This window comes from Bison bison, unplaced genomic scaffold, assembly GCF_000754665.1.
Source record: "Bison bison bison isolate TAMUID 2011002044 unplaced genomic scaffold, Bison_UMD1.0 scf7180017864259, whole genome shotgun sequence".
Classification (NCBI taxonomy): Eukaryota; Metazoa; Chordata; class Mammalia; order Artiodactyla; family Bovidae; genus Bison; species Bison bison.
Window position 1 is genome coordinate 6,791,502 of NW_011494831.1, and position 24,320 is coordinate 6,815,821.

Genomic DNA, 24,320 nt, shown 5'->3' on the forward strand with positions numbered 1-24,320 from the left:
AGCATATTAAAAAGCAGAGACATTACTTTGTCAACAAAGTTCTGTCTAGTCAAGGCTATGGTTTTTCCAGTAGTCATGTACGGATGTGAGAGTTGGACTATAGAGAAAGCTGAGCGCCAGAGAATTGATGCTTTTGAACTGTGGTGTTGGAGAAGACTCTTGAAAGTCACTTGGACAGCAAGGAGATCCAACCAGTCCATCCTAAAGGAAATCAGTCCTGAATGTGCATTGGAAGGACTGATGCTGAAACTCCAATACTTTGGCTACATGATGCGAAGAGTTGACTCATTTGAAAAGACCCTGATGCTGGGAAAGATTGAAGGCAAGAGGAGAAGGGGACGACAGAGGATGAGATGGCTGGATGACATCACTGTCTCAATGGACATGAGTCTGAGTAGACTCCGGGAGTTGGTGATGGACAGGGAGGCCTGGCGTGCTGCAAGTCGCAGAGTTGGACATGTCTGACTGACTGAAGTGAACTGAACTGAAGAAATACTGTCTCATTTTTCTTAAATGTTTTTCTATTTTCTGCTTAATTTTGAACATTTTCTTCCCCTGATTAATTCTGCATATTTAAATCCCTCTTAAATTTAAGTACTCATGCTACATAGTTGTCCTTCTCAAGAAAAAAATAGTTTTACTTAATTTATTGAGAAACAATATTAAAGAACAAAATCCACATATTGACCGATTTTCAAGATCATTATTTGACTCCTTTCCTTTTGGAAATACTCTGTAATTAAGAAGAAAGTAATTTCCAATTTTAAAATAATTCTAATAAGTGTGAAATCAACAGAGAATGTCTTTCAAATTCACAATACATGGTCAGTTTAGGTTTCAAAGTTTCCTGCTGAAGGATTTTTTGCTTTTGCCTATTAGAATCCTTAAAGTTTCAAGGAAATACTCATTTGCCAGAAGAAAGAAATTCATAAGATGATCAAAATGATCCAAGAATGAAATACAGCTACTGCCTCCCAAACCCAGATACCTGCTGAAAGTCCAGCAAAGAAAGAACATAAGCACACCAGTAAAACAGGAAATGAGACAAATAGCAAGTTGAGAGACAAAAAGTAAGGTATATTGGAAACATACTTTCATAATTTATACAACAGTAATTATTATGATCAAATGAAGAAAAACACTAAAGCAAAAGAAAGTTTAACAGACGCATTTGAAAAAAAAAAATCCCTACTGCATGAGACTCTGACCTTCTTTTAAAGTTCTAGCTCTGATCTCCATGACAAGGGAAGAATGCCAACTATGTTTTTAAGCAACATTTCTGTATTAAGTTGTTTCTGGATTGAGAGGAACATTAATGTCTGATAAGATTAGACATAAATTAGAGCTTAGGGTAGTTGGTGACTCTTCCGACTTCGGGGACTTTGGAAGTTGTACCTATAGATTTGTTACAAGAGACATTGGTTCCTGTGCAGCAGAGAATTCTGCCAGAGTCCCCATCTCCAAATTACAGAGATCTTGTCTCCTTATACACAAGCTATCATCTAGGCAGAGGTTCTCAATGGGTATAATTTATACCCCTTTGGGTACAATTTTGCCCATCGCAAGCATATCTGATGTGTATAATTTTGATTATACCTGGTATCATTAAGCATACCTGATGGGTACAGAAGACATCTGGCAAGGTCTAGATATACATTTTATTGTCATGATATGAGGGAGGGGTGTGCTACTGTTCCAAAAGATTAGAGGCCAGGGAAACCTCCAAGCATCCTAAAATTAACAAGATCTATTCATTAGATGCCAGGAGTATCCCTCTTCTACTTATGACAATCAAAATGTGTTGACAATTTTCAAGTGTCCCCAGAAGTGGGACAGATGGACATGCTGGCAAGCTGTGGTTCCTGTCTTATATCTGCAAAAGTGTATTTAAGTCCATATGTGTCTATAGTAACCCCATGAGTTGAGTTTGAATGTAGTTGAAACTAAGAAGACCCTCTGGTAGGTTATACAATAGAACAGTTCACTACTAGGTTAAAAGTTATTCACATAATATAATATAACCCCCAATAATATAATATATGCAAAACTCTTTGGCTGGTGTTAAATATTAAAATATGATATTGACTGAAACAATTGATAATATCTAAAGAAAAAATTGCTAGCACATAAGCTAAAATTCTGTATGAGCAATGTTAGTAAGTGGATTAAATATTGGTAAATGCATCTCTCTTGCTGAAGTCATAGGAAATCATGTCTTCCTGTGACAATATCAGCCTTTGATTTCTCATTTCCTGATTGGTTCCATGCACTGACTGAAGTGCCTTTCTATCATCCAATTTCTTATATTGTTACCTAACTTCTAAGGTGCTTATGCTGTTTTTCCTAACCAGAAACTCATGTCTTTTGCATACTTTATATTTTCCTCTGCACAAAATGTTTCATAGCAGGTATATTTATAAAATAAACTGATCAAGTCACAAGCATGTTCATGGAATATATTATTGTAAAACTCTGTGTGTGATTTATTTATTATTATTATCTTTTTATTTTCATGGGAGAAAAGCATACTAGAAAACGCCTCAATTTTATATTTGGGAGGAATACATTTATTTTTGGATGAGGGAATAAACCCTTTTTTAACTAAAAATAATTTAAAAAGGCACAGGATTTTTGTAGTTACACACATATATTTACAAACATGTTTATGTTTACTTCTCTTAGAGGATGTATTTTTATAAAATGAGGAAGGGAGAAGGATAAGAAAATACCCCAGGGAGAGAGGCAATGTAAACCTTCATTCAAACAACATTTAATCACATATATGAAGGCTTTCAAGAGAGAAAACCATCTTTTCAGTATTATGGAAATTCTACAATCATCTATTTGAATTCATATCTGCATAACAGGGGTGGGCAGAAGTACTTAACTGACAACAGCAGTCAACAAATACTTGACTGAGTTAAGTTGTCAATACTTTTAATTATACTGTTAAAACTGGCTGGTTCCTATCTCACTTCTTTGCATAGATGCTAAAAATAAAACTTTTAATGAAAGTTTTTTTTTTCTCCTAAATATTAAACTATGGCTGTATTCTACATTAAGATGGAAGCAGAGACGGCACCAGGAAAAAAAAAATATGTGCTTATTTTCTTTACAAGATCCATATACTTGAGGAACTGATCATCTTTCCAAGTGATCTGTGCTCCACAGTTCAGTGAAGACATCTTGTCAGTGTTCTGCACTGAGAAGCTCTTTAGAATTGGGAGGTTAAAGAATCCATCTGCAAATGCGGGAGACCTGGGTTGGGAAGATCCTCTCGAGAAGGGAAGGGCTACCCACTCCAGTATTCTGGCCTAGAGAATTCCATGGACAGAGAAGCCTGGAAGGGTACAGTTCATGGGGACTCAAAGAGTGGGACATGACTGAGCAACTTTCACTTTCACTTTTCACTTTAGAATGAGAATTTCCATTGTCTTTGACAATTTCCTTAGATTAAATACCCTATTGCCATCTCTGAAAGAGTGAGAACCAGGAAGCAAGAAGATAACCCAGGATGGCAGGAGCAGTTCAGTTCAGTTCAGTTGCTCAGTCTTGTCCAACTCTTTGTGACACCATGGACTGTAGCATGCCAGGCTTCCCTGAACATCACCAACACCTGGAGTTTACTCAAACTCATGTCCATTGAGTTGGTGATGCCATCCAACCATCTCATCCTCTGTCGTCCCCTTCTCCTCCTGCCCCCAATCCCTTCCAGAATCAGGGTCTTTTCCAATGAGTCAACTCTTCGCATCAGGTGGCCAAAGAATTGGAGTTTCAGCTTCAGCATCAGTCCTTCCAATGAACATTCAGGACTGATCACCTTCAGGATGGACTGGTTGGATCTCTTTGTAGTCCAAGGGACTCTCAAGAATCTTCTCCAGCACCACAGTTCAAAAGCATCAATTCTTTGGCACTCAGCTTTCTTTATGTCCAACTCACATCCACACATGACTACTGGAAAAACCATAGCTTTGACTAGATGAACCTTTGTTGACAAAGTAATGTCTCTGCTTTTTAATATGCTGTCAAGGTTGGTCATAGCTTTTCTTCCAAGGAGCAAGTGTCTTTTAATTTCATGGCTGCAGTTACCATCTGCAGTGATTTTGGAGCCTCACCAAAAATAAAGTCTGCCACTGTTTCCACTGTTTCTCCATCTATTTGCCCTGAAGTGATGGGATCAGATGCCATGATCTTAGTTCAGCTAAAGTAAATTCATCATAAAGACTCTGCAAAATATCATGTCCACTTGGGACATTCAATTTTCAAATATTTAGGAGGAACATAAAAATAAAATCTTTAAACAAATCTTTTTCTTTTTTTTTTTTTCAAGGCAGCTCCACTATAATTTCTCATTAAAATTCTGGGAAATGAGGTGAAGTATACTTATATGACATATTGACATGGGAAAAAAATTAGAGTTTATTTTATACAGTTTAAATTGTATACTATCATATAAGGCTATAGTTTCTTCTTTTTAAAGACAAGATCTTAACTACTTGGGGATGCGGAAGCTAAGATGGGAGAAAATAGCACAAATATTAATGTTCTCAAAATATTAACACTGCCTCAAGGTTTCATTGATTAATGCTTTTAATAACTTCTGCAAACATCAGAAGAACAAATATGGCCACTTAATTCAAATAAAGGAACCATGTGAATAAATACTGAGTTCCATTTAATAATCATTCATGTTAAATATGAACAGTGAATGCTTAAAATATTGTTATCTTGGTAAATGTAAATATTCTCCCCAATCTATATTCACTTGAGAAGATAAAATTTTACATTTCTTATTACTAAAGTTTTAACTTTAACCTTATGTCAAGTACAGAGATCCTAGAAATGGATCAGTTAATCAAGAATCTACCAATTTTACAGATGCTCTCATGCTAGAAATGTAACAGCTGCTTTGGCCCACAAAGACCTTAAGTTATAGTAGGAATGGATCAAAGGGTCTTTAGAGAAGGAAACAGGAAACAGTAAGGTAGAAGAGGAATAATTTGCACTAAGAAAATGGATAGTTTACATTAAAACATTTCAGAACTGATACATTAAAATGATAATCATCATTTCTATTTTGTGCTGCCTGGTGAGCAATATTCTAGGAGCTTTGCAAAGTTATTCCAAATAAATGTTAATTGAAAATGGAAAACATTTTTCTTTTCTTGGAAATAGAAAACTGAAGCTCAAGATATTAAGATATTGGCCATGGGCCATACACATATAATGTTAAATTCATTAAACAAGGAGGCCATTAGACTAGGTGTAAGCAAACCAAAATCAAAGCCTATGAAAGGATCAAGGTTACAAAACTGAAATCTAAAGATGACCAATCACAAACAGACAACCAGGCTTGAAACTTTGAAAGTAAAAGTGACTCAGTTGTGTCTAACTCTTTGCAACCCCCATGGACTATATAGTCCGTGGAATTCTCTAGCCAGAATAATGGAGTGGGTAGCCTTTCCCTTCTCAGATCTTCCCAACCGAGGAATTGAATGGGGGTCTCCTGCATTTTGGGTGGATTCTTAACCAACTCAGCTATCAGGGAGGCTTTAAACCGTAGCCAGTCAATATCTTGCTTATTTGTTTTTACATCTTCTATACGTGTCGCCACAAGCTCCTGTCTATGGAGCACTCCTAATCACTTCCAGTTTGGTGCTGGTGGATCAGAATCAATTTCTGCTCTAATATGAGTTTAAGAGCTTGCTTAAAATTTTCAACATGCCTCAGTTTACCTTTTAATAACATGGGTGTGGGTGCGTGTGTGCTTAGTCATGTCTGACTCTACAGTCTATGGACTGTACCAGGCATTGTAAGGGATAAAAGCTATGATAGTGTGGGTCAAAGAAAATTCTTTAAATGAATACTCTCTTTAAAGTTATCATTCATACAGGGGCAGTGGTTGTACACTCTTTTGCTGTCATTACCTAAAATGTAGAGAAAATAAACTTGAACTTACCATTTCTGTATCTAATATACTCTTTTGAATAACCTTAAGGGTTTGTCTTCAACTTTTGAGTATAAATTTATTTTATGAGAGTAAACTAAGTCTTTTAGAATCAAGTCATACTGTTGAAAGAAATAAATCCATAAGAAGGGCTTTTTGTGTTGTTCAAACTCATTCTCTATGCAATAGTACAGAGGGTTTTGATGAAGTCAACAGTGAAACGGCTAGATAGCATCACTGACTCAATGGACGTGAATCTGAGTAAACTCCGAGACATAGTGAAGGGCAAAGGAGCATGGCGTGCTGCAGTCCATGTCAGTCCGTGCAGTCCGTGCTGCAGTTCGCAAAGAGTCAGACACAACTTAGTGACTGAACAACAACAACAGTGAAATAATAGCCAATGATTTTGAAAGAAGTATATCTTCTAATGTTATTGTTGTTGCCATCTAATATACATGTTCCAAATGCAGTTTTACTTTGAAGTTCTAACAAGGAGGGCCCTTCTCAGTAACTAATGGGCTTACTAAAGGGGGAGGACTGAGGCAGGACTTAAATGGTTAAAGAGTTGAAGAACTGGTGGGAAGAGGAGAATGGGGGTATAGAAGTCTATGATAGAGGCATCATTGAATTACCATGTCTATGAGGCTGAGAAGAGATGGGATGGGATGAATTAATATGAAAAATAAGAATACATCTGAATAAGTAGAGCATTCCAGGTTATGTTAGAAGGCTTATTTTGTTCTTTTAAGTAAAATTATTGTCCATTTACTTATAAATTCCCTTGTATAGCCTTGAACATCTCTGTGTGTGAATATGGCAAACTGCCTCCTGTTTCCTCTTTAATCAATACCTTGTCTCTCATATTATCTTTAGATCAATTTAGTCACAATAGTTTTAAAATAACCCAAAAAGAAGTTATATTTGTTCAATTCAGTTATTCTGTATATCTCAACACTGTAGAAAATTACTCAGTAATTCATCTAACAATAGTCACCATATCTGTTACATGATATTCCAATCTGTCTTTAATTTTCCTTTTAAGGTCCATGATATTCTGCTTTGGTTGAATATTCATTTGATTGAAAGAAATAAACATGCACTCTTCAATAAGCTTCTTGAGTAAAAGTGTAAGCGATAATGGCTTTAATCTATGCTTCACTCCTCTTCATACAATTTCTGGTCTTGCTTTGGAAATAGTTGAGGAACAAGGGTCTTTCAATAGCTCTGATTGTTTCCTTTCATAGTTTTCCTTCATTTGGAAAATAGAAATTGTAAGTAAAGGGAGCATGGAATCTCATTTGAAGATAGCTGAAAGTACACACGAAAACTCCAAAACTGACAAGTGTTAAAATGTATTAAGTAACTATCTTTCAGTCGAGTTCAGTTCAGTCGCAAAGAGTCGGACCGACTGAGCGACTGAACTGAACTGAACTGAAGGATAGTTACTTAATGCATTTTAACACTTGTCAGTTTTGGAGTTTTCGTGTGTACTTTATATCTTATAAAAGAAATATCTTTAATTGTAGGTGCCTACAGATAATAAAGCTTTGGTTAAAACTGACATCCAATGTAGTATATATGTTCTTCAGCTGATTTTCCAGAAAATATGTCTCAAAATATATTGAAATATATTTCTTCACTAAAAGATTTCTTACTTCACTGAAAGATTTTACCAGTGTTTGAGATTAAACCATTTAAAGTTTGGCTTTTATTAAAAATAAAATTCTATAGTTTATGAAATCAAAATCACAGTATACTACATATATATACATATATATATATTCACTTCAAAGAGCAATAATTTCTTTTAGAGGACCATAGGCATAACTGGACTTCTTCATTTAATATAAATATTTGAATATATTCTTCCAATGACATTTTCACTTAATTACTATTTAAATGATCATTATTTTACTGGATAAATGTAAAAATCACTTTAACTACAGCTACTATGTTTAGGAAAGTGTTCTACTTTTGTTCAATAGGCTCATGCATATTATAACTTTTAAATAATGAACCGATTAACCTATGCAACATTTTTATTTTCAATGATCTATTCTAATACTGCTTCAAATAAATATAAGCAAGTTAAAAGAATTATTACATATTTTCAAAAAATGTGAATGAAATTAAATAGTGGCTGAATATTTAAAGGTCTGTTATTAAAAACTGTACAATATTTGCTGCAATTTCATCTAGCATTTTAAAAAATTTAGATGAATTTTATCCACTATTTTTCAAGGCCTTATATTTGAAACTTCTCATTCCAGTCTATATCATTTGTCCTAACTTGCTATTGTAGAAATTAAAAATATTATAAAATAAGCCTCAGCTTTCAGGAATGAGCACTGTGCACAAAAATTTAATAATTTAAACCATTTCATTATGGTGATTAAGCTACTCTTAATAGGACATAGAAGGGTGTAAAATACCTCTAGGCTTCTGTCACTTGCTAAATCACTATCCACACATTTTAAGAAGAAGCAAATTAACTGGGGATAGTAAATAATTTAAAAAGTTTTAATAAAATGACTACTGTATAATTTTAACACTTTGGCTAAGAACAAATCTCACTTGAAGATTTAGAACATTAAGCTAAGTGGACTGTTTCATTTTTTATGCAATATGAAAACAATTATATTATTTATACTTAGGCCTTACTACCTCTGCTCATCAATTACTAATACAACTACTTCTTTTGATTGGTTATTGTTTAATTGGACACAACTAAAACTTAACAAGGGAAAATATGCTTTAGAGACACATTTTTGTGTGTTTTTTTATCTATTATGACCATCTATTTTTCATTCTTTCATGTTTCAAAAATGATACAATTATATATAAATATGTTTTTATATATATATTTTGTGCGTATATATATACATATTGTGTGTGTGCAAAATGGACTGTCCCAGAATTTGTCAGTGTAATATATTTTAGGAAAGGAGATCTTAATAAACTAAAGTGTAGCACTCACATACTGAAAAATGTGTTAGGTACAAGTTAGAGCATTTGACATCTCCTCCCTTCATACACTTGAACATTTTCAGCTGTCAAACTGTTATGTGGCTAGTCCTCAGATATTCCTGAACCCTAAATAATAAAGAACAAATTATACAAGAAGCAAGATATATATATATATACAAATATATTCCATATATATATACATTCCATTTGTTATATTTACTCAATGCATTTGCTGACTAGCTATAATATAAAATATATTATGCTGAGAATACAAAATGCATAAACCATAGCTTTATATATCAAATGGATATATGATATATAAAGTATATGAAATGACTTATTTTATATTCTATATGAATTATTTGCATATGTGGCACAGCTATCCAAATTAAGCACAAATACCATATTATTTTCATTCTTTTAAGAAATCATCATAAAAGTTAAATTGTTTATCATTTAAAAATATTATCAAGATTTCTGCATGGCTAGTTTTACAGGAATAAGCCTTAAGTACTTAAGGCTTCTGGAGTTGTTACCAGTTATTTGTACCTGGCAGATGCTCAGACACATAACCAGATTCTTCAAAAGAGTTGGGAATACATGAAAGAGAGCTTTTTGAAAGACATTAGGGCATTCTCACCAGCAACTGGCCAAGCTGCTGGCACCCAGCCGTGTTTCCTTGTAGGCTGGGGAACTTGCCTCTGAGAGGAAGTGTTGTTAGATTATACCTTCTGCTCTGCAAAGTCACCTTGGGATGCAGATCTTTTCCTGTGCATTAAATGAATTTGGCTTTGCCTATGTCTACTGATGTCTTTTAGTCAATTACATCCTTGTGACACTAGAGACAACTGTGCCAATTCATCTGATATTAACAGGATTGAATTTTAAGATCTGGTGCTGAACTTATTATATCTGAAATCTATTAGGAAGCAAAAACAGGGGAAGTTAGGTCACCAAACGAATCCTAGAGGTTAGTATATTCTATGGAGATTAAAGATCCTGGCTCTTGAAACTTTAATTCAAAATTCCCTAGAGCCAATGGGTTCCACAGCTTTTATTTGTGTCACAGCTTCCACAGAGAGGTGTGAGCAGAGTGAAAACAAATTGCCCAATAGCTTTAGGAACACTGAAACTTCCTGCATAGCTCTAGAGGAAAAACATATTCCTGTGATTACCAACAAGAATAAAGTACTTCAAACTGTATCCACGTCCTGATTACCTGAGGGTGTCTCTTATTTATTGGAGAATTGAGGAGAGGTTTCTTTAAAATTTTGTTTTTCTTTCTGAAATTTGTTTTCACATGAACCTCCTACCCTATGAGCTTATTCTCATGAGTATAAAGGCCAGTGAGAAAAAAAAAAGGTAACATTCAACTGTGGAATGGAACTTACCATTTAAGAGCTGCATTCTTTACAGATAAAACTAGTAAGATACTTGACAAGTATAAGTTTGCTTATCTATAGGACAAACAGCACTTTGAAAGCTGAGTTTCTAAAGTATAGGGACAAGAAAGGGTTAAACAGCAGCCAGAACCTTGCTCCTCCCATTACTCACACTCACACTCTGCACACATAAACATGCGTGTTATCTGTTGCAAACATAATCCTTCCATATTTCAATTATCTTTCCAAATTTAAAGTAAGATAAGTCAATCTGCCAACATCTTTAAGACTAATACAAAAATAGACATTTTGGACTGATTTCTATTTTCCATTTTCTGCATTAGGAAAGAACCACAAAAGAAAAGAACATCGTTGCTTATTGAAGTGTATAGTTGCTTCCACTTCATTCTTTTTCTTAAAGATTTTGCCACCATGTAAATAACAAATAATACCTCAACTAAAATTTACAGCAACATTCCTGAAGTTTGAACAGATTGTACTTAGCTTGCTTCTTCTCTTCAGTATAACCCATACCACCTGCTATCCAAAATACCAGGCATCATTCTCTAATAACCCAACACCAGTGGCATTGTTAAACTTCTTAATTTCATGAGTCTAGGCATTTTTACACTAAAAGCAAATACAAAGCACACTATGTCTGCATTTTTTGTTAGCCCTTTCAATGAAAATAGTTAAAAATCCATCATATTCAGCTCTCAGAGTTAAATAATTATCTGTTAGGAAAGTAAAGCAAAAAATCAGCACATAATATCTGCCTGAATTATCTCAATGTTACTACAATTATGTAATCTACTCTTACAATTTCAGATAGCAAACAGCATTGCAATGATTCGGTCTCCACAATTTAAGCAAAGGACACCCTCAGATAGGTGAATAATTTGGGCAAAGGACAGGCAATTGCTGAAGCAGAAACATAAACAGTGAAAACAAAGGAGTATTATAATCTGAATTAGCAATTACTTCCAATTTCCATTTTGCTTCATTGCACACAGCCAGTTTTTAACCATTAGGCTTGTTGATTCTTTGGCCTTAACCAATGACATAACACCATCATAATCATCACACACATACTAATACAATTCTTTTCCATTAGTGTGTATTAGCTCAAGTAATAGGCAGACTTAGGGAAATTATAGTTTAAATTGGGTAGCAATAATGTAGAAATATTGGTTCCTAATCCATCTCCAAAAATTATCTAATTTTCTTCCCTTGTCCTCCCAATAGAAATACATAGAGAAAAATGTACTTACACTGCACGATGAGCTGCACCAAGGCTTCTCTTGGTTTCACGTTAAATCCATTATACTGGCTGGTCTGACATCGGTACATTCCTGACATTTCCCTAGATACATTCACAATTCTCAGAGTTCCATCATAACTCTCCATTTGCATATTCCCATCAGGCATTGCGACTTCTTTATCCGCTCTAGACCAAAGGATGATGGGTTTAGGTTTTCCAGTTACTTGACACTGCAGTTCTATTGTGTCTCCTTCTCTGGTGACCAAAGGTGATTTTTCCTGTGGAACAGTCAGATTGGGTGGAACTTGAAATGGGAAAAAGAAAATTTTTCAAGGTTAGTATATACTGGTAAAGCATATTCAAACACAGAAAATCATAAGGAAACAATTTCTGCTGGTTGAAGAAGTGTGACAATTCAGATGACAAAAATTACAGAGACCTTGGGAATAAGTGGCACATACCCTCATTTAAGTAATTCTAAACCGTTTTCACGTTCTCAAATGAGGACTTCAAACATTAGCAAGATAAATAAGCGTTAAACTGGAATGCGAATGATCAACACAAGAACAATCTACTCCATAATTTGTCATTATCAACCATTAACTGGGTCTTTAACATCTGCATTTCACAGAAGAGTGATCCTACTTGCTAAGGTAAAATTAAGTTTTTCAGTCTTCTGTAGGCCATTATCTCTTACCCAAAGATGCTATAAGAAGGGGATAAGAGATATTATAGACTTAGTAGGTACAATAAATGCAATAGGAAGGGGAAAAAGAAGAACCTTTGATATAAAATCCAAAGTTCTGAAAACTGATTTTGAAACTGACCAAACTGCTAAGATTTAGGATTTGTTCTCCCCCCTGAGAAAATGAAATGGAACAATGTATTACAATGCCACACTCTGACAACTGAACGTATTAATATTTTTGATTGTTAATATTTTTTGACATTTGAATTTCATATGATTTGCCTTGAACACATTTTGAGATCATTGTAAATAGGTTGTTACAACATTGCCACTATTTCTATAAAATGTATTTCAAGTGAGTTTTGAAAAATATATTTCAATAATTTAAGAATGTACTTTTCTCAAGTAAAGCTAATTTCTGATGTTACCGAAGATATTCATGAGATGGCTCAGATGGTAAAGCGTCTGTCTACAATGCGGGAGACCCCGGTTCAATCCCTGGGTTGGGTAGATCACCTGGAGAAAGAAATGGCAATCCACTCCAGTACTATCGCCTGGAAAATCCCATGGACAGAGGAGTCTGGTAGGCTACAGCCCACGGGGTTGCAAAGAGTCAGACACAACTGAGCGACTTCACTTTCACTTTTAGGTTGATTTTAAAAAATTGTGTATTATTATTTATTTTGGCTGCGCTGGGTCTTTTTTTGTGTTGCGGTGGCTTCTTGAGCTGTGGCGCGTGGCTCACTGGTTGTGGTGTCCAGGCTTATAGTTGCAGTATGTGGGATCTTAGTTCCGCCCAGGGATCCAACCCAGGTCCCCTGTACTGGGAGTGCAGATTCTTAGCCACTAGACCATCAGGAAGTACTAGATTGATTTTATAGTAAGTTAACTTTACCACACTTGAAAACATGAACTAATAAAAGGGAAGTATTATTCAATGAGTTTTTTTTTTTTTTTTTAAGGTATCTTCTGTTCCAGTGGAAGACTTTTACTTCTCATACAAATGTATATGAATTCAAAAGTATTTATACAATAGAGGATCTGTAAGAAAAGCATGGGCTAAATTAGAATGGCAGAATAAGAATAACCAGAAACATACACATAATTCTATCCCTGTGAAAATGTCATGCATTTTCCCCTTTGGAGGTAATACTGCATATAAATAAAAAGGCAAAAATTTTATTTGCCCTTCTAGCATTACTGTGCTCCAGTGCCCAGGAACAAAAACAAACATATTTAACCTTTAATATATTTTTCTACTAATGTTGAACTGTTTTTCTTTTATACATAGAAAACAAAATTTACAAAGTGATATCAGAATGAATTATCTTGCTGTTTAAATATCTTCATGTCTACTTTTCCATTTAATTCCTTCATTTACTTCTAGTTTAAAAAACTATTTAACCATGCACAGCATCTTAGAAATTAGAAAACATGAAACGTTTACCACTATCTTCTTGAAATATATATACATTCTAGGAAATGGCATAAACAAAAACATGTTTAAATATGGCTGCATTAAAAAAAAACCTATATGATTAAATCGTTTACTCTTGTAAATATAAACAACTAAATAATGTAGCTAAATAATTTGTTCTTTTTGTAGTGAATCACCAGAGAATGATACAATACTAAACAAGCATCACCTTGTAACAACAGGATCAAAAAAAAGCTGAAATATTTATTCACCCTCCATGAGAAAGGATACAGAATAACAGCAATAACCTCAACATTTAACATTAATTATGCTCCTATTGTGTACCTGGCATAGTTAGGAATTTTACATTTTCATGAATTCTCATGACCATCCTTGAATCAAATGTTTAATATTAAAATTTAACAAATGAGAAAACTGAGAATAAGAGAAGATAAATACTTTGAGCAGAATTAAAAGTGAGGCAAATTGATAGCAGGTGGCTGATGTAGAGATATGAACCCTGAAGCAGGCTTTAGCAAGGAAACTATGGTGTTTCAAAGGAATAACGAGTTAGCACTGGACTCCTCTCCTTTTGCTTATAATTACTTTATTCCTATGGACAAACTGGAACAGTTTTCCCTGCCTGTCTCTTGGTTGGAATCTCAGGGACAATAAAAGAGTCTAGGTAGAAATGTGATGGAGTATGTAACACATATGTTGCAAATTACCTTATCTTTCTATGTTGTATCTTATATATCTGCCTTAAATATCTATATATAACAATACTAGAATAATTCCCATATATGGCAAAATAAATATCCAAATTATTTTACATTTGTACAAAATAAATGAAAATAAATTATACATTAAAAGATTATTTAACGGAGTGTTATTTAAAATCGAAAAATTTCACCTCTTACAAAAACAAGTCACACGACTTTGGCCAAGCTTAAACACTCTGAGTATGAATTTCTTCATTTTTGAAAATAAGAATTTATATTTAACCAACTCCAAGGGTATTAATGTTCTGATTATAGGAACAAACAGCAAAACATTAAAGATAGGAGAGGGCTAATAAAAGTATCCATTTTCTGATTTAAGAAGATGAATATTCAAAGATCTTATTACATTAGGCCAGTCTAACAAAAAGAGATCCTTGGCTAGCTATATTCTTTTTAAGTTTATCATGCTAAATAGTTAAAAAAAAAAAAAAACAACTCCCTTGTAAATGTAATCATTTGTTAGATAAACTTTTCTCCTTTTGTAATAAAAATTATAGAAATGTAAACCTCAGTTTTAATCTAGGTAAGTTACAAATTTATTTTTAATATATTTGCTCGTTTTAAAATAAATACCAAAGTCCAGTTAAAATACAGCTTATTTTTCACCCTTTCCATGATGTTTTTGAAATTTTTATTTCAGAGTTAACCCTTTCTTTGCAACCTTCTTGGCTAAGAAGGTCCTAAAATGTTAAGTTTTTATAGGCTTCCCTCTTTCCACATTATATTTTCCATTTTCTAGAATGCTCTAAATTATCATTATTATTATATTTGTTTCTGTTAGGGGATTTTATTTGTTCTCATGAATATCTCTCTGTTTTGTAGGGTTATAATAAGAATTATAACTTTACCTCAAGATTCTTTCAGTCTGTAATTGCAGCCTACTATGATTTTCCAAAATTCTTGCAAGTCCTTAAACCTTAACCTTAAGCACTATTTATTTCTTGACTTAGTTGATAGCTAATTATGAGGACACTTGATCTGCTAATTAAAAACCATAGACTTTTCTTTGTTTCAGCGTTTATTCTAACTCATCACTTCCAATCAGCTGCTTTGGTTTGTCTATCAAATATCTCTCTTATATCTCCCCATTTCTCTTCATGGCTATAGGAAGATTTCTTAGTAAAGTCATCATTATTTCTTCTTGTGACAATGTCCTAAGTGGTCTTTCTGTCACCAGTCTAATTCTTCCTGTCCTCCTGCTTCCCTATCATAAGATTTATCATCAGAAATGCAATTATATTTCTGTCACTATGAAAATTTCAATCCTCAATGAGAGTGCTCATCCTAATACTGCTTTAATTAAAAAAGATAAACTGAAATCAGACTGACAGATTTTATTACAAAAAATCATGATATAGTCACATAATAAATTATGATGCAGCATTTTTAAGTGATGATGTAATTAACCCACATTTATTGATAAAGATATTTATATTGTTAAGCAAGAAAAGCATTCTTGTGAATAGTATGGCCAGCTATAACCACTATTAATAAGTGAGTAAAAGATGTTACTGAACCATATCATATTTTTATATAGAAAAGACACATGCCAATGAATGTCAGCAGAGAGCTTCTTAGAGGGGAGACTATACATGATTCACCTTTATTTGCAGAATCCCCCACTCTCTTTTGCAGTCTCTGAGTTAATAGGAAGTCAGTAAAAATGTTTATACCAAATGTACAAATTAAGACAGTGAGGCAGTTGATCACTGAGTTAGAGAGGAAAATAAGACTTACATGGGGGAAAATGTAGAGGAAAAGCAAGCCTAGAAGGAACTATGCTGAAACACTAACAGTAGCTCTCTCTGAATATGGAATTATTGGTAAATTTTAGTTTTGGTATATTTTTCTTCATCTTTCACTCTTCTATAATATGTGCTATATGATTCCTTGATGGCTCAGACGGTTAAGCATCTGTCTACAATGTGGGAGACCCAGGTTCGATCCCTGGGTGGGGAAGATCCCCTGGAGAAGGAAATGGCAATCCACTCCAGTACTATTGCCTGGAAAATTCCATGGACAGAGGAGCCTGGTAGGCTACAGTCCATGGGGTCGCAAAGAGTCGGACATGACTGAGTGACTTGACCTTACTTACTTTACTTACTTTTACTATGCATATTAGCATATTGTAGGATTCAAGAACTCAGAGAAACTTAAAATGTTAATGCAGCCTATCTTCCAAAGCTCATTTGATGAAAACTCCACTTTCGAATAACAACAAGAGTGTCAGTCCAGATACACTGGTCTGACAACACAGTCTTAGAAACGCTCTTCTAGAATCACTCACTCCTACAACACTCATTTACTTACAGTCCCACTGACAGTGAACCTCAGTGCTCTCGCAGTTCTCGCCTGTGTTCAGCAAGTCTGGCCCTGTCTTCTAGCACTCCTGCTTGTCCCATGTGTTGAGATTCAGTTCAGAGTTACCACTTAGGTGGTAACTTTGCCTACCCCTCAGTTGAGCTGGTTGTTCGCTCTTCTTGACCACATATTGTGTGTATACCCATTTCACCTGTACTCATGGCTTCACTCTGTATTTTCTCCCATGTCTATATCCCCGACCACGCAGGTCTGTGAAGGCACAGAGTGCCATGCTCTATCTCTAAAGCCTGATGCCCTACTTTTCTGATTGGCACAAACCAGGAAGTTATGAAATAACTGAGGAAGGAAGAAGGAGAGAAAGAGCAAAAGCAGTTAAGAAGGAGAAAAGATAAAATGCCAAAACTATAACAGAAAGAAAAGTGAAAGCCGCTCAGTCGTATCCCACTCTTTGTGACCCTATGGAAAATACAGTCTATGAAATTCTCCAGGCCAGAATACTGGAGTATTCTCCCTTTTCCAGAATACTTTCCCTTCTCCAGGGGATCTTCCCAATCCAGGGATCAGACCCAGGTCTCCTGCATCGCAGGTGGATTCTTTACCAGCTGACCCACCAGGGAAGCCCATAACAGAAATAAACATGATAGATAAAAATCATGAATAGTTTTTAAAAAGCAATAATGACCAAATGTAATAATTCTACAATTATTTCAATTAGCAGAATTTCCTCTAAAATATATTGTTAATATAGATTTCAAATGTAGTAGTTATTGAGATCTGGGGAGGTATGTGAGAGTTAAGGGGATCTTCCTGATGGCTCAAAAGGTAAAGAATCTGACTGCAATTCAGGAGACACTGGTTTGATCCCTGGTTTGGGAAGATTCCCTGGAGTAGGAAGTGGCTTCCAACTCCTGTAATTCTTACCTAGAGAATTCCATGGACTGAGGAGTCTGGCAGGCTACAGTCCACGGGATCTCAAAGAGAGTTAAGAGAGTCAAAAAAGGGCTCTTGCAGTTTTCCTTTTCTTTCACCTTTCATTTAAGATTTGGATAGATAAATCATAAATTAAAAACAAACAAACAACAAAAGTGCCAACAGGATATATTATTTAATTTGGTCATAATGGTTTTCATGCTTTTTCTCTAATCAACTAAGTTTTTTTTTTATTAAAATATTGTCTCATAACAAAAACATCAAATTAAGTAGAAATGTAAGAAATGTCTACAGCTTGATTTATTCATATTATATTTGCTAGAAAAACATCTCCCCTGTTAAAAACACAAAGATACATATAGTCTTTGATATATAGCCTATAATACGCTGCCCTTGCTTTGATCTTTCTTATCTAAAATGCTATTGTAGGAGATGCTATAATCAAAGAGACTTCAAAAACATGATAAGGCACCAAAACTTCTCATTCCAAACATAAAAAAAAATAGGCAAGTAATTTGAGCAAACTGGTTTTCTGTCAACTTTTCCATTGTATCACAGGCTGTAAACTAAAGCAAGTGTAGAAAATAACAATGCTTTCATTTCTTCATTAGGAAGGAAGGTGAGGAAATTCAATTTTAGCTTTTACTCAGAAAATGGTGGACTTATTTTCCTCACCCAAAAGAATACAGGGGAAAGTTAGTTCATCTCAATTATATGAGAAAATATCATGCTGTTAGAAACAAAAAAACCAGAATACGCTTATTATGGGCTTATTGCTTTAAAATATATAAATCTGTATAGTGTATTTTAATAGTAAATAATTAAATAAGGTGCATTTCTTTAATATAAAAATTGTAATAAACTAATAAGTGGAATTGTATCCAGAAGGACATCCAGATTCATATTTTCAAGAATCCTAATATAAGTATGGCACTAATTAATTATATTTGAATTTTAGGGAGAAGTAATTTATAACACATATGTATGTTTTAGAGTGGAATGTATAATTCATATTTAAAACATAAATAAATAAGACCAAAATAATATATTGTTTATAAAAATGAACCTCAGAAATCAAAATTCAAGCATGCTCATGCTGACTAGGTCTATGTAAACACATGTAAAAAAGTTAAGACTCAAGTAAATAGTGAATTTGTAGATTTAACTAATCCAAATGAACCAAATTTATTGTATTTTTTTAACCTTCAAAAACAAGTGAAGTAAAACTTTCCTGTAGACTTTATGTGAGTTTCAAGCTTAGTGATCCACTGATTGAAACTCAAAGGTTAGAAAAATCCTTAATTCAGACCTCATAGTTTTAAAGCAAAGATATTCTCTTACACTTGAGTGCTTTGTCAGTGTCTAAGTCAGCAGTGATTTTTTTTTTCCCCCTCCAACACATTACACATTAGCTTTGTAAGCATGTGGAGGAGGAAATGGCAACCCACTCCAGTACCCTTGCCTGGAGAATCCCATGGACAGAGGAGCCTGGTAGGCTACAGTCCATGGTGTCGGAAGGAGTCAGACACGACTGAACAACTTCACTTTCACTTTCTTGAAAGCATGAGACTTACACATGAATATAGTTGGATTTAGAGGTTTTGAAAAATCACAAAATGATTTGACATGGAGGTACAGAACTGAATAGATGGGGAAACAGTGGAAAACGTGGCTGACTTTATTTTGGGGGGCTCCAAAATCACTGCATATGGTGATTGCAGCCATGAAATTAAAAGACACTTACCCTTGGAAAGAACGTTATGACCAACCTAGACAGCATATTAAAAAGTAGAGACATTACTTTGTCAACAAAGGTATGTCTAGTCAAGGCTATGGTTTTTCCAGTAGTCATGTATGGATGTGAGAGTTGGAATATAAAGAAAGCTGAGTGCCAAAGAATTGATGCTTTTGAACTGTGGTATTGGAGAAGACTCTAGAGAGTCCCTTCGACTGCAAGGAGATCCAACCAGTCCGCTCTAAAGGAAATCAGGCCTGGGTGTTCATTGGAAGGACTGATGTTGAAGCTGAATCTCCAATACTTTGACCACCTAATGAGAAGAGCTGACTCATCGGGCAAGACCCTGATGCTAGGAAAGATTGAAGATGAGAGAAGAAGGGGATGACAGAGGATGAGATGGCTGGATGGCATCACCGACTCAATGGACATGGGTTTTGGGTAGACTCCAGAAGTTGGTGATGAACAGGGAGGCCTGGTGTGCTGCGGTTCATGGGTTCACCAAGAGTCAGACATGACTGAGGGACTGAACTGAACTGAAAGAACTGAATGGGCCTCCCAAGTATCTCAGTGGGTAAAGAATCTACCTGTAATGCAGGAGATGCAGGATAACCAGGTTCAATCCCTGGGTCAGGAAGATCCCCTGTAGAAGGACATGGAAACCCACTCAAGTATTCTTGCCTGGAGGATCCCATGAACAGAGGAAACTGAAGGGTCCATAGGATCACAAAAGTCGGACATGGCTAAAGGGACTGAGCACACATGCAAAGAACTAAATAGCTTGCAATTGCAACAGTTATCAATGGCATATCAGTAATGCCTTTTAATAATGGACTATGGGTTAAGTATGGAGAAAGAAATGGCAACCTACTCCAGTATTCTTGCCTTGAGAATTCCATGGACAGAAGAGCCTGGCAGGCTTACAGTTCATGGGATCACAAAGAGTCAGACACAACTGAATGACTGACACACACATGCAGTAAGTAAGATAAGCCTGTGGTTAAGTGAAATTGTCAACATATGGTTCTAACTCCACTCAATTTTCTTCCATTCAATTAAGTATCTTCAATCTAAGAATAATATCATAACTATAAACTATATTTTAAGACCTTTACATACTAATGGTTGAAATATTTTAATTATCATGCACCTCATACAGCTATGAACACATTTTGATGAACACACCACTAAGATTTGGAAAAACAGCCTTAATATATGGAATTTATAAGTGGCCATTGGAAAACATTCATATGATATAAGGCAAATCTGATAACTCCCTTCAATATAAAAATAATTCTAATCCAAATATACAAAATACTTTTTAAACAAATAAGCTTGAATCATTTTCTTAATAATTTGTGTCGATTAAAATATCTGGTAAGATGTGTTTGAAAGATATTCAAGGTGACAAAAGAAATCCAATATGCTAAAGACTCCTCACTTAATAATGGGCTTTTCATATACGCTTTCTTTCAGAGACCATGATGGGTAACAATATTTGATGAAAGACAGCAACACTCTAAAAGCTCATTTCTCATGACAGAAATAAAGGTTGCAATAGATACTTCCTTCCATGTTTGTAAAAACATGGAGATAATATGGTGATTTATATGATATGCAGCACACAGAGTACTTCTGTAGTTTTTTAAAAATATGAAGAATATCCCAGAGCCATAGGTTAATATGGTATAATAATATATTGCATTGCTGCACTTTCTTCTGAATTATCTTCCCCTTTATAAATAAATCACTAAAATCTAATCGATGATTTTTTCTCTCTCCTTCTAAAAAGATCTTACTATTTCTGAGCTAATCTTCCTTTAAAATATTATTCTATAATTCAAGTAGCATCAGCAGCTCCCCATTTTCTAGAACTAGACTAAATCCCATTGTTTGTTTTCCATCTTACCTGCCACCATTATTAATTTATAGTGCTTCTGTGAAAAGCTCTCTATTCAACTTAGGTTACTTTTGGTCTACTTTTGGGCTTCTCTGGTGGCTCAGATGGTAAAAAATTTGCCTGCAATGCAGGAGACCCAGGATTGATCCCTGGGTTGGGAAGATCCCCTGGAGCAGGGAATGGCTACCCCTGGAGAAGGGAATGGCTACCCACTCCAGTATTCTTGCCTGGAGAATTCCATGGACTAAGGAGACTGATGCCAGGCTACAGTCCATGGGATTTCAAAGTGTCAGACACCACTGAGTAGCTAACACTTTCACTTTGGTTGGCTTAACACTTGGCTCATTTCCTACTCATTGCCTTCCATCTTTCCCTGTAGGAATGATTTTTCCAAAATAATTCCCATCCAATGATTCCCAATTCTTCTAAGACCCAATTGAAATTTCCTATTCTCTTAAGTCTTTCCTAATTTCTGTATCTTTGTATTACGCTCCACATCTCTGAATAACAGTGTGTCTGACTTTATCAATGTATTATGACAAAATACCTACTCCCTTAGCTAAAACATTCTAAGGTCAGTATCAGATTTTATCTCTTTCCTCAGAAATTGCTCCCATACCGTGTGATGTGTTAAAGTATTTTAGAGGTGCTTAATATATTTTTGATTGATTGATGGAGCACCAATCAAGGTTACTAAGCAACCACAGTAAGAAAATTATTGATGAATAATCACCTCTTGATTATTTGAGCTTAGTTATAAAGCATATGAATTTCAAGATCATTTTTTTTTACACATGAACTCTTTCTATTTTTCACTGAAAAAACACAAACATAATAGGTTTTCATAAAGTTAGGTCTTACACTAGATTTTAATTTGGGCACAGTAAAGATGCAAGGAAGTAAAAGATTAGAAATATTTGGTAGTAGTGAGTAATTCGGAGAAGGCAATGGCACCCCACTCCAGTACTCTTGCCTGGAAAATCCCATGGACGGAGGAGCCTGGTAGGCTGCAGTCCATGGGGTTCCGAAGAGTCGGACACGACTGAGTGACTTCACTTTCACTTTTCACTTTCATGCATTGGAAAAGGAATTGGCAACCCACTCCAGTGTTCTCGCCTGGAGAATCCCAGGGACAGGGGAGCCTGGCGGGCTGCCGTCTATGGGGTCTCACAGAGTCGGACAGGACTGAAGAGACTTAGCAGCAGCAGTGAGTAATTTGCCTATTTTGTGGCTTTCCTCCATAATCAATAAAGAAAAGGCTAGTTGGCTTTACAACAGAATGTCAGTTTAGACCTGTATTTTAAGATTTGTATTACTTACAGCCTTTTTTGTAAATCACATATGAAATAGACATATTTTTAAACATGCCATCATACCATATGGCAAGCTTACTGTTTCTGTCCATGATATGAGTAAGTATAAATACTTCTCTTATCATATGTTGTGAATAAAAACTGTCCTTTTTGCACTGACACTCACATTTTTTTTTTTTACTAACTCACCCATAATAAAGCAGAAGATGCTAATAAAGCAAGATTGACAGTGATTTATAAATCTAGCTACAGAGCAGGATGAAAGCATGCATTAAAAACAAACATGAGATTAAAATACCATGATATGTGCTTTTGGAAATTCTAAAGGCAAATGGGCATGCATACACCCACATAAAACACACACAAGCTTGCAAAATGCTTATTTTTTTTTAAAGAGTTAAAGAAAATCTTATTATAAGGGTATTGCTAGTGATTTGAAATCTGTGGGAGGAGGTAAGATTCTGAAGAGTAGCAACTGTGGAAGGTTTAGTATTAGAAGATGGAGGACATGCAGTATCACTCAATCAGGATAACGGGTTTGGCAGGCAGCAGCTGTGGCTGTTCCAACTCCCCTCTCCCAGCAGGTGCTGCTATGGCACAAGAATTGTCTCCGAGGGCTTCAGTGGAACACAGAGTATAAGATGAAATAGCAACACAGAAAATCATTCCCTGAGTAGCATTCATATTTTCTCTGCTAAACAAGATACAGGGCCAGTTGCAAATAAACACAGGTTCTATTTTTGCTGCCTCAGAAACAGATAAGTAAATGGGCCTTAAGCTGGGGATGCTTATGTAGCATTTGCCTAGATTTAGTTTACAAGTATCTTGAATTGTTATGATCTTCACATAATCTGGTTTTCTAACTTGAAATTATACTAAAACATTTTATAGAATCATTAATAGAAATCTATGTCAAGAAGACAATGTTTTGCTGATATTCTGGGGAAAAGATGTGAAAGCACATCTTTTTTGTTTCTGGGTTTAACTTCTCTTTCCTGGCTTACTGTATGTTTCTCATATCTGAAATACAGAAGTGAATGATGGTTACTGACTGAATATGTAAAGTATTGCAAGTGAAACATTTGTTTTCTTTGGAACACCAACAACAATAAAAATGAGACCAAGATCATTCTGCTTGCCGGTAACTCAAATTATGTTAACCTTTTAGCAAGTTAAGAATCTGAACTAGACTGAGAATGTTGGAAGATACGGACCACAAAAGAAGCACTTGCTTTTTTTCTGTAATAAGAAAGGAGACATTATAATAGTCAAAACAAGAAATGAAGTGCTAAGATTTTAATTATTTAGGTTGGTGCAAAAGGAATCATGGTTTTGCATTGTTGGACTTTGCCATTTGATTTTGGAATACATTCTGAAATAAATGCAGTTATGTTACATATCATTTTAATGTGCATTTCTCGCTTTACATTTTTTACTTGTTGCTTATTTTATATTTATTCTAGACTAGGGAAATGATGTTCAGTTCAGTTCAATTGCTCAGTCGTGTCCGACTCTTTGTGACCCCATGAACCGCAGCATGCCAGGCCTCCCGGTCCATCACCAACTCCCGGGGTTCACTCAGACTCACGTCCATTGAGTCAGTGATGCCATCCAGCCATCTCATCCTCTGTCGTCCCCTTCTCCTCCTGCCCCCAATCCCTTCCAGAATCAGGGTC

At 35.1% G+C, this 24,320-nt stretch overlaps 1 protein-coding gene across 1 annotated transcript in view; it reads right to left on the reverse strand.

Annotated features, from left to right (window-relative positions):
- Positions 1–24,320, reverse strand: part of MDGA2 (MAM domain containing glycosylphosphatidylinositol anchor 2) — a 534,959-nt gene that overhangs the window by 223,865 nt on the left and 286,774 nt on the right. The window contains exon 8 of the mRNA XM_010848064.1: positions 11,568–11,861. Coding sequence (XP_010846366.1) covers positions 11,568–11,861 — 294 coding nt within the window. The remainder of the gene's footprint in view (positions 1–11,567; positions 11,862–24,320) is intronic.